This window comes from Amphiura filiformis, chromosome 13, assembly GCF_039555335.1.
Source record: "Amphiura filiformis chromosome 13, Afil_fr2py, whole genome shotgun sequence".
In the NCBI taxonomy this organism is placed as follows: Eukaryota; Metazoa; Echinodermata; class Ophiuroidea; order Amphilepidida; family Amphiuridae; genus Amphiura; species Amphiura filiformis.
Window position 1 is genome coordinate 14,704,313 of NC_092640.1, and position 11,952 is coordinate 14,716,264.

The window sequence follows — 11,952 nt, forward strand, 5'->3', positions numbered from 1 at the left end:
GCTGGCCAATGTGAAGGCAAACGGATTTCAAAACCTAAATGTATTGGCTGGAATCCTTGATTCCGACAATACGGCATAATGCATTAGAGACATGCTCCTTAGAGCTTCAACGACTGAGATATAGACAAAATTGATTTAAATGGCAGCCATTTTAAAATTCCGTGGCAGCCATCTTGGAATTTGTGTCCTGGGCTGTTCTTAGTGATTTTATTGGACTCCTTGATCCTGCAAACATGGGTATAGACATCAAAATTATGTTTGCAGGAGCTTCAAGGACTGAGATATAGATAATTTTCATTTTCAATGTCGGCTATTTTGAAATTTTGGCAGCCATCTTGGAAATTTAGGTCCCCTGTTGATGTAAGTGATACTATAGGATTCCTTGACCCTAAAAACATGGGTGTAGACATCATAATTATGCTGCTAGGAGCTTCACTGGCCTAGTTATGTTGATTTTTGTGATTTTGGCGGCCATTTTGAAAAAAGCGCCCTCGCCGCCTCACCCACCGCTGGCCAATGTGCATGCAAGCGGATTTCAAAACCTCAATGCATTAGGGTCCCAAAAATACCTGCCTCCATAAATCCCCCCTGGGGGAGTGAGGTTAGCATAGCCCACAGTCTATATGTGCAGAAAAACCTCTTACATAGTCAATTTAAGAGGTCATTGCACTTTAAAATGTCCTTGCCCAAAAACGACTTTACCCACACACATTGTTTTGGTCATCTTTTTGTGAACATAATGGGTCAGTTTTTGAGTAAAAATGTCAGGTCAATTTGCAAAATATGGGTAAAAATGCTAAATTTTGACGTTTTTGGCTCAAAATTAGGGTCGAAAAATTGTTAAATCTCATTGATATTGGTTTTGTTTGATAGATAATTTCAATATCTTTCATTAGACACCAAAATGTGAAAATCGAGGCTGTTGTTAATAAAAAGCATGCATAATACGAATTAAGAAATTCTTGCTATCTCTTGGACCATATTGATCACAAAAAGTTTTCTTGACCAAAAATTAAGCATGACTTCAGAACTGGCAACTTAGCAACAAGTTGTTTCACAGTCAAGTGAGCATTATGCAAATGTGGCTTCCTAGTCTTCAATGTAGGTGTCAATCATAATGTGTGTAGTGAGGCGTGGGTGAAGATAGGCCAAATAAAATGAGCACTCCCAAAACGTGTGATTGATAATAATGCAGGGATGTTCTTTCTTTGTTCAACATCATAGTTAGGATGATCGAAGTAAGAAAGTAGCAAATTAATGTAATTAAAATGTCATTTAACAAAGGGAATGTCAAATAAAAATCAAATAATTAAATATTTTGCAATTCTCAATTTTGGATGCGGGAGGAAAACAGTAAACTCAAAATCAATTGTGAAGCCTGAAGGGGGGCTTATCAGTGGAAGAGGGGGATGTCAAAATGATTGACAGGAGGCGTCAATGAGTCAAAAAGGGAACTTCCTTTGTCAGTGTTTGTGGAGAACACTCGAATCACTTTGACATGTCCCATTGACTGTTCCCCTAGTGCAGGCTTCCTCAAGGTTAGCCGAAAGGTTTTTCATGAACTTGATTTCAGAGGGGCGTAAGTTCATAACAGAAACCGCCATGCAGAAAATGAACAAGCGTACCGGGAGGTATAAGTAGGGATGACCATCATAATTTCATGTTGCCCCTATTGCTACAAAAGATTGTTTTCCGGAAAGAACTCATCAACAGAAGTATTTTGGTGGTTAAATGGTCAAAATCGGTCAAAAACTTTTCGAATTATGAATTTTCAAAGTTTCCCATTCTGACCGGTCATTGAACGAAATAAATTGACAAAGTCTAAATATAGCAATGTGAGCAAAATTGGTATAAGCATATATTTACCTTTTATATTTCTTTATTTTAATATATATGCAAACATGAAACAAGCATATTGTGAAAGTATCAAAGGGTTTCTTATGAAATGGCACTTTACTAGTCAATAGCATTAAGTATTTCTTCAAACCGAGGCACTGAAATCATGCTTTTAGAAAACATTTGCCAAAAATCATCCATGATGGCCAAAGTGGCACAAAATCAAGAGTCCAGGTGAACTTTTTTTTCCCACAACAATATACACTACACATAAGAAAAATACTAATGTACTACAAGGGATTTTCAACATAGGAATCCAAACAATCAAGTACCAACATGCACAGCTTTGTCCTGATATCACTTCTGGGGTTTTAACAAAATGTTTAACCTCTATTGTGATTGGCAGCAGCATAAGGTATCTCTTTGATAGCTGATAATGCCCAGCCATTCAGCAAGTGGCTAATAACTGACCTTGATAGGCTTGAATGAATACTGTCATGTGCTACAAAACCATCACACTCCAGGGCCTGGTCACTCCATATGCTACAGGGAGCACAATACTTTAACAATGGAGTGAAAGACTCATTATTGATTAGGCGCGTATTTTAAAAGTACAGCTCCTGTGCGTGTATAGCAGCAAGTCAGTGCAGATGGTATAAATATAAGAAAATGTTTAGGGTTGAAATCAGGTGAAAAATACATCAAATGAGCACGAAACTTCACATTTATGTTCAGAAAGGTGTCTTCTTAGCATGATTCGAAAGGAATATGGAAATTCCAAAGGGAAGCTAGTGATTTAATTTTTAACTCGAGATCTACTTGTTCAATATTTTAACCGTTGTACAGAGGGTATGATAGAGGTATTACTGGCAACTCTGCCAAATTTCAGCTCAGTAGGCCACGTTTTTCACCTGAAATTATTGACATGAATATTTTGTGCCATTCTTGAGCAGTGCTGAACTCAGCCACTGGCAATTAAGCGCACTGTGGTGATGGACCAATTTTGATTCGCACTTACAGGAAAATTAAATAAGTTATGTTGCTGTAATTTGCAAGATAGTTACAAAATATAATTGGCATTAACTTCCCCAATTTTTACAGAAAAATATTGAAAAATAAAAGAATGAGATCAATTTAGAAATGTCTGTGCAAGTAGTGCACAGTTGAGCTCCCTGCATGTCTATGGGAGTGTTCTAATCAAGTTGATGGTTCATTGGTCATCCCTAGTATAAGCCTACTTTAATAATTATAATAGAATATCGATCCACGGTCAAGACATGAAACTTGGCTCAGCTCGTGCCCGGAGCTCGTTATGCCTCATGAAGATACGCCACCGTCTAGAAAATGTGTTGATATTAAATTTATAGAGCCTTTATATCTTTGATGAAATAAATAAATAACATCAACAACAACAACAACATCACAAAGCAATTATTATTATTTGTAAATCGAATTTGGAATATTGGGAATATTCAACAAGACAGACTTAGCAGGCCTACAAATTTCTGAATTATATAAAGTGAAAAACAATCAATCACTGTAGTCAGCGAATCAATCAAATATACAAAAACTATAAAAGAAAGGAGCAAGAAAGAATAAAGAAATAGAGAATGTGAATAAAAAAAAAGAAAGAAAGAAAGAAAGAGAGAAAGAAAGAAAGAAAAAAGAAAAGGAGAAAGAAAAGAGGGCAGAACAGAAGTAAAAATGAGAAAAGAGGAAAAACAACGCAATTTCAGCCACACGGGAACCCACAAAAATTAATCATAATAGAATCAAAGTCCAACGCCCTATCCGCTCGGCCACACATCACCTTACGCAATTGATTGGCGAAAGGGATATATAATTATAATTTGACGCAATGACGTGATTACAATTGCGTCCGCATAATGGCTCTTAGAATAAACACGTATGTCGCCGCTGAAATTTTGGACAAACCCGATGGGGAAAAACCTCGTTTTTTGCAAAACTAGCTTCAATTTGGAGTGAAAATCAAATGGAATAGCAATTGGCAGAATGTTGAGAAATATTGTAGGTATTCAGATGTCTAAATTAACGTCCCGTAATCAAGATATCGATAATTTCACAAACCAGCTTTTTCTCAAGCAAATTCTCCAAAATTTTCCCCCAAAACGGGAATTTAAAATTTAATCGGTACTGTATTTGGTTCTTCCCCATGGCAACATTATTTCTTTGATCGATTTGTAGTACAATACGAAAAAGAAGAAAACAATCACTCGGCGTGGATTTATACGTGGCGCACATTTGAAAAAAACGTCATGGAACGTGTTTTTGATCTTGTGAACATGGTGCGTAAAATTGCTTTAAACGAAGGATTTTCAAATTTATTCTAAAAATTTGTATATAACACACACAAAAATGTTAAGCTTCATCCAATGCACCAACATTTCACTCGCTGCGACATTTGATTACTGAGAAAACTCTGTTTTAGAGAACAACTTTATACGTCTTTTATACGTTTTTTATACGTTTCTTCGTGTAACCTCAAATAGATTTGTTGAAGCTCCACATGAAATAAACGAAAACTGCAAATCGCCACTCATGCTTTTGCGCGCCTGGGAGACATAGGGGGTGTCCCCCCTCTGAAGCTATCGATCTTTTGAAATTTGAGGTGCAAATGACGCCATTTGGTGCAATATTTTGTACTATTTTAGCCTGTCTTTACAAGGATAACATTGGAATCGCATTTTTTAATGTTGAATTGTAGAATAAATTATATTGGAGATATTCCTGATGAAGGATGAAGTTTGATCAAAGGGTTTGATTTGATGTATAAAAAAAAAAATCTAAACGGCTCCGCGCGCCACTCAGGAAGCCACGTCACGCCACAAGTCCGCTATATGCGGACCTCTGCCCTAGTGTATATAAAGCGCATCATCATGTTTATTTTAGTTGTTCTGAAGATGGCACTCACTAGATTTCCGAAAGCTCAGCCCTCTGTTAAGGAAAGATTAAATCTTACTCATTTACTCAGTGAATTTTACCCCTGTGTGACCTTTCGTGACCTCTAGCAAAAAAGTTTGAGTCCACTGCAGCCCCCTAGCAGTGATCTAGAAGATCTATCCTAACACCTCATGCTATTAAACATTGGTTGCTATGGGTGTTGAACTCAAATATAAAGCCCTTATGAGATTTAGCTCGTAGGCTATAAAGGGGTGCCATAACAACACGCCCTGCGTTTCAGTGGCATCATCATTTTCACCATGTTATGTTTGTAAAAGCTTTTTCATAACCATTATTTGTATGGCTGGAATTTGATGAAACTTAAAGCCATAATGTGTGATTTGCTTCACAGCGACGCCCTCAATTTTACTCGGATTTCGACTTTTTGCATAATTATAATGCCCAGTGGTATACTAAAACACCACGTTAAAGACTAAGCCTGAAGTGCTTTAATAACAGTAAAATTAAACTGTTTGTATTAAAACCGGGTCGACCCGGTTTTATTCAGAGTTCAACGATCGAGTACTTGCTAACAGGTACCGTGGATGTCAGCTTGCATGTACACACGTCGAGCGCGATGCTCCGTGCAGTTACATGTAATACGATCGGCGAGCGTAGTACACGCATTGTAGCCTTTGGAATGAATCCCATTTGTCTTCGTTATACCTCATTTGTTTGGCTCGAAATTAAAAGGGGATAATGTGATCAGTGAAAACAAACATTTAAATAGGAATCTATTCTTTATGCAAATCACACATTATTGCTTTAACTGAGAAGATGGGTAAGGCAACTTACGTCTAATTACCAGGTGCAGATGGTTACCAACGTAGTAATACGACGACACATCCGGAGACGATCCACCGTTGAGATCAACCCCCTCGCACACTAATCCTTTGCCATGGTCTTCCTTGCGAGCAGTGTATCGCAATGTTGACATCACCTTGACTGCCTTATCAAAGGAAGGACCGTCCACATATTCAGAATGATACTTTTCGTAATTTCTTTCATCTGGAAATACTTTATCATCAACCGTAAACCTAAGCTCTTCGTATTGATGATTATTGCCCGTTCCCGTATGCGTTTGCAGGGCCCACTTCACTCCGACGGCTGATAAAGGCCCCCTTCTTATAGCCTTATTAGTCTTGCACACGACGTCTACTATAGCACCTTCTTGGAGTATCAGACGTGGATGGTAATTACCGTACCCACAGCTACTCCTCGTTTCACCATCATGAAGAAGAAACTTATTGAAAGCAACGTCATTGGCCTCACAAGTTCCTGAAATGGTATAAAATTAATAAATCGAATGGATTTGTGTACGCCATCGCGCCAGTAGCACCCCGGAAGATGTGCCACGGTTTGAGGGTCCTTATCAGCTATTTTGATATATTGATGGGTGGGTTTTCAGTGGAAACCAATGCGCCCAATTGAGCGCATTTGGGCAAAAGTGCTCCTAAAAGCGCCCAATTATGGCAAATTTTGGTGCTTTTTGGGCGTTTTTGGTGAAAAATTGGTATACTGATGGGTGGCAAAAACAGCAAAAAGTAGGTATAGAGAAAGTCAGCATCCGAAAGTCTGCGTGGCACATCCCCGTTCAAATTATCATTAACAAGAACTGTCTTTAAAAAAGACAACGCCATAGATGAAGATCATATACATGTATCATAATTTTACATTAACAAGTACTTGGAATGCTAATAATTATTTGTGTGTGGAATAATTAACCGGGTGGGAAATTATTGATAAATACCACCAATGATACGTATACTGGAAAATACTGTGACCGGCAATTTTCATGTTGAAAGCCGATTTGAAAAATGTGTCTAAATGGGTCTACATTACTCCTACTTTTTAGGCTAAAATAAAATGGGCAAATATGGTGTTAATTTGGTTAGAAACCCACATACAGACGTCAAAAACTGAAAAAGGTCATAGCTAGGGCCTAAAACTTTATTTTTCATCAGATTTATTTAGCACCCATGTTTCAATTCAGCTAGCTTTCACCATGAAAATACTTGAGTATTTCCTAGTATTGGTGGTATTAACCAATACTACCGATATTTCCCACCGGTTAGTTGTGCCACACACAAAAGGTTACTAGCATTCAAAGAACTTGTCATTACAAAATTATGAAACATGATCTTCATTAATGGCGTTGTCTTTTTTGAAAGGCAGTTCTTGTTTCTGTTGAAAAGACAATATTGATGTTTAAGATCTTAATTATAAAATTCATAAAAATGTTCAGTCACTTTTATGCATAAAACTATTCAGGATAGAATATTATCTATAAGACTTCCCTATGGACAATGGATCTATTATCAATCAAACATGCTGGTACCCAGCAGGTCTGCATGTAAATCATTGGAACACCTGATAACGACTATTGACTATTATTAATATTCTAAAACTTCGAACAGTGGTGATGATTTCATTGCTGTCTTGTTGGTAAGAAGAAAATTTGGCCCAGCATTAATTCAAAAGAAATATCATATTTTTTATCAAAATTTATATCCGATAAAGCTTTAAAAATGCTATAAAAGTGAATAATTTTGTAAAAGGGAAATTAAAAGTTGAGAATGACTCAAAAGCATCTACATACATTAGCATGATATCGCTTTTAGCAGTTTAAGCCTAAAATTTGGTTGTACATGATGTTTTGTTTGAAAAACTAATAAATGACCCCATCAAACAACCGTGTGATTGGTGGGGCGAGGGGAGGTATTGGGGGCGAGGGTGGTTGTGATTATACGTTTTCAATATTACATTCGCATGGACGGTAATTTTTTTGCGAGCTCTCTACGATGCTGGCGAGTAGATTTCTTGCAACTTGTATTTACCATTCAATCCTTCAATGTACCTGTATATCTCTAGCATATCCAGCGCGGTCAAAAAATGAAAACACTTTTTAAGAAAACGATTTTGTCAGTTTTCCCAGCCATTTTGTTTATTCGTTGTTATCGACGTGCCCCACAGTAATTGATGATTAGTCTCGTCCCCAGAGTGCAACGTGGCTGTATCGCTAACATGCATTGACGACAGAAACCGGCTGTAAACGACGTGGGTCATCTGGCGAGATCTCGTGATTTGTATTGTTTCATCACCTACCACGCTTGTCGGACGTAGTGGGGGGATGGTCGCTGGCTTGGAAATTATCTTTTAAGTATCAGAAATTCCAAGTTTAATTTACTTGGCTACATCGAATAAGATAACTATGATATGGAGATCAGATATGTGAGTACCGATTTCATATAAATTAACTGAATTGCAAAATAATTTGATATGTTGCGCAAAACGTTAAGTGTGTAAATCCCATTGACACACAAAATGGCTTGACACTTGACACTAAAGAAAGCGCCATTTCATCACTCCATATAACGAATATATGGCCGTTACAAGGTGCACATTCATTCCAACCTATTTTGTCTAGCATTTGCATTGTATACTACCCCATTGAATCCAATGTGACTTCAAGAAGCAAAGTTACAAGCATTTGCTTAGACGAAGGTCCAGTTTTAAAAGTGACACGATGGCCTATTCAAAACTCCACGGACTGGAAATTTAGTTTGACAGTGGTAAATGGCTAATTTGTGTGTGCCTTTAATTTAAAACAAAAGGAACAAAAGAAAACTGAAACAAAAGAGCTGACAAATAAAATGCAAGTTATGAAAAGTACAGAGAAGTAAAAACTGAAATAAATACTGCTTTAAATAAAGTTTCATTGAAGAAACTGTGTAGTCTCTTTGTTGCGCTTGTTGGAATCTTTTTGCGCGTTGTATAGGCCAATTTGTCACTTTTAAAACTGGATCTTCGTCTTTTCAATTGCTTGTAACTTTACTTTTTGAGGTCACATTGGATTCAATGTGGTGTCATAATGTGCAGGATTATATAGTGCATCTATTACAAAAACAAATTTACCCATTATGGTTCAGTTTTGAAATTGTGATTATTTTTCCAAGTGTAAGGATACTTTCTTGGCGCAGTATAGACGTTCGCCTTTTGTATCTCTTTCCTTGTTGGAAAGGTATAACGTTGTGGAGATAGGAACATGTACGACCATCCGGGACCTACTCTGCCATGTTTGGCTGAGTAACGCTACGTTGAACACGGTCTTTTGTGCCTATGTAAATATCCTCTGACAGGTATTGTGTTGAGAAATGACATCACGACTTTCACGTGCTTAGAATTGTACCATTGACATTTATCAAATTTTGACGTTCGGACAACGATCGGATCTTTCTATATATGCAGATCATATTCGTTTGCCTGATATCTGGCCTTTAAACTTGCCAATATTCTTCAGAAACTTGCTCATACATCTTTACGGCATGAAATAGACGACATTTGTGTGATATTGGCAATGTCAAAGGTTACGATAATCTGGACTATTCTACTTTACGGGGGAGTCCGAAAATGAACTTTGGCAGGGGCTGAAATGCATTTTTTACTAGCGCAATATCTGTTTGTAACTAAATCATTTGGAGTTCCAAGACAATCCAGCGTGTATTTTTTTATTCCAACGGGCGGCCGGCCGGTCGGTCGGTCATGCGTGAGTTATTCTCGTTTTATACAGGTGTTTTACGTTTCATGTTAATTTACTATTCCTAGTCCACTACTCCGTCATTTATCCACCCCACAAGTAAAATGGACATGACGACCCCGGGATGTGGCGAGGTCAGATGCGGTTGCATGATGGTATAATTGAAGACCGAATTAAAAAGACTAGTTTGCGTCTGACGTCAGGGCAAAGGCGCGACGTGATTGGTTACTGACCTGCGCAGTACGGCATTTTTGGTCTGGTTGACAGGACGTCATACGCAAACTAGTCTTTTCAATTCGGTCTTCAATTATAGGGAAGATTGTTGCAAATGGAAAAAGTCACAGCGCCTTCGGCGCATCAGGTCAAGAGGTCAAATGATGTAAATAACGGAAGAACCGAATAATTCCCTCCAAGTAAATGCAAGCGTTTTCACGGCAAATCAACAGGGATCGTCGAATTGAAGGTAACACAAATGGGTACAATATGATGGTCAATATTGAGGTTCATTTAAATAGGTAGGGAAAGTGTGCATAAATATGAAAAATATTTTACAGCTCTTGCGGTGACCCACGAACACAATGAAAAGGTCAATTTTCATCATTTATTTGTTCTGTTGCGTTCAACCATCTCCAACAATTTTTTCAATGTAAGTGCCTCTGGCCCTATAGATACAGACTTTAAGGTACATATTTCGAGGTGCATAACAGACACCAAATTTGTGTCATAACAAACACCAAATTGGTGTCGATGACCTGACATGCATGCATTCTTTTGTGATGGTCTTTCAATTTGTGCCGAGTGTCCTTGGCAGACTTGACTATGCTTCAGTGGTCATGAAAGGATTCAATAGATAACCTCTGCCCCACTAATCCCCAGCTATTGTCTGAAATTGCACCTCGGAAGATATATTATAACAACTCAGTCCCTCAAATGATAGTCATATAACGACCAAAAGATAAATGACTGACTATCATTGAGGACTGAGTTCCGCAGTCTACTGGCCCTAGTGGAAGTAAAAACGGATACTATGGCCAGAGTTCTAGGGCTAGCGCAGTATAGTTATAAATCGTTTGAAATGGGCCACATGCAGGATAATAATTATGTTTGAAAAAATAATATTCTTACCAATGAGTAACGTGAACGCTAGAGAGGCAAGACATGCCCGTGAAATCCACCCTTCCGTCATCTTAGAAATCCTCTGTCGGATGGTGTATGTAATACGCCCTATTTGGAGTCCAATATAACCGTGCTTCTACCAGCTGTTCTAAAACACGAATACACCCTGTATAGGTGCTTCTTGCAGAATCCTCCAGACACGCTCCAGAAGACATGCAAATGCATGGAGTACAATACCAATCACCTGTTTAACTGGTATCAGGAGGGTGAAAGCAGAGAGTTGATATTCTTGAGAGGGCACTCTATTCACGTGGTTTCTTTTCCAACGCTAAAAGATCACGAATTTTGGTGGTTTGCAAATGAAAAGTGTCCGCACTATCGATTGATTACGTAACTGTTATGAATAATTTATTAGGTTTTTCAATGCAATCGCCTCGACCCATTAATACATATTATCTGTATTATCAAAGTACTTGGAATAGCAATCCGGTGAGTTCACTGAACTACGCCCTAATACTGATGGCGTTTTAATGGCGTTTAATGGCGCTAATCCTCTCCATACACAGATGAACAAATACAATAGATGAAGGTCAACACGTATGACCTCCTATGTGACATGTTATATGTGATGTACAAAACCCTGAATATCATAAAGATCAGTATTCGTTTGTGCATATGAACTGCACATTTACGTTGCTAGATATTACTCATTATATATAATGACAAATATTGGTATTATGACAATACGGTATATACATTGTATATAAAACGACTAATAGATCCTACTATCATGGCGTCAGGTCAATGTTCATCATACCCCGTATGTTTCTTAAAATTCATTCATATTTGAGACAAATTGCTGTGCCAATTTTATTGGTGCACAAGTAGATCCGTGGTTGTTTTAATTTTCATTTCCTTTTAATGAAAGAATTAAGGTTTTCCACTGCACGGGGGCCACAAGGGTGATACTAATTTTAATGCTATATTTTCAAAACGAATACGTGCTCCCGGTTGGCTCTATAGCGATTTCACAGAAAAGGTATTTATAATGCAATGCAGCGTCGGACTCTAGCTGAGAGCGTAGCCTAAGTCATTCCGGACTCCAAAAAGGGCTCTCCATACACAAATGAACAAACACAAAGGAGGGTAGTCTCCTCCGTGACCAGCTTGATTTCGATGGAGCGGAACCAAATTGGCTGCGGAGGAGACGGGTCATTTTTCCATGCAAATTTTTCAGTGTCAGCCGCCTGGTGAAAGTGCATAGGAACGATGCCGGAACTACGTCACGTTATTGTTCGACCTAGGCTACATTTTTTTTAACGCATGCGTGTTTGTCAATACAGCTTTTAGTCTCCTCCACCTTCGCAACACGGTACGTGGAGTGTCTGGAATCACACTGACGGCGGAGCCTGAGAATACTAGCTGGTCAGACAGTTTAATTTTATCAAGCATTTAATACCTGAACAATCACCGTCGTTTGATCGATTTACTACAGAATATAT

General features: G+C 38.1%; 1 protein-coding gene across 1 annotated transcript in view; it reads right to left on the minus strand.

Moving 5' to 3' along the window:
* The window catches only part of LOC140168028 (uncharacterized), a 50,922-nt gene extending 40,225 nt beyond the window's left edge, over positions 1 to 10,697 (minus strand). Inside the window, exons 1-2 of the mRNA XM_072191332.1 lie at positions 10,460 to 10,697; positions 5,593 to 6,075 (exon numbers count right to left, since the gene is read on the minus strand). Coding sequence (XP_072047433.1) covers positions 5,593 to 6,075; positions 10,460 to 10,520 — 544 coding nt within the window. The 5' untranslated portion in view covers positions 10,521 to 10,697. The remainder of the gene's footprint in view (positions 1 to 5,592; positions 6,076 to 10,459) is intronic.
* Positions 10,698 to 11,952: the final 1,255 nt, after the last annotated feature.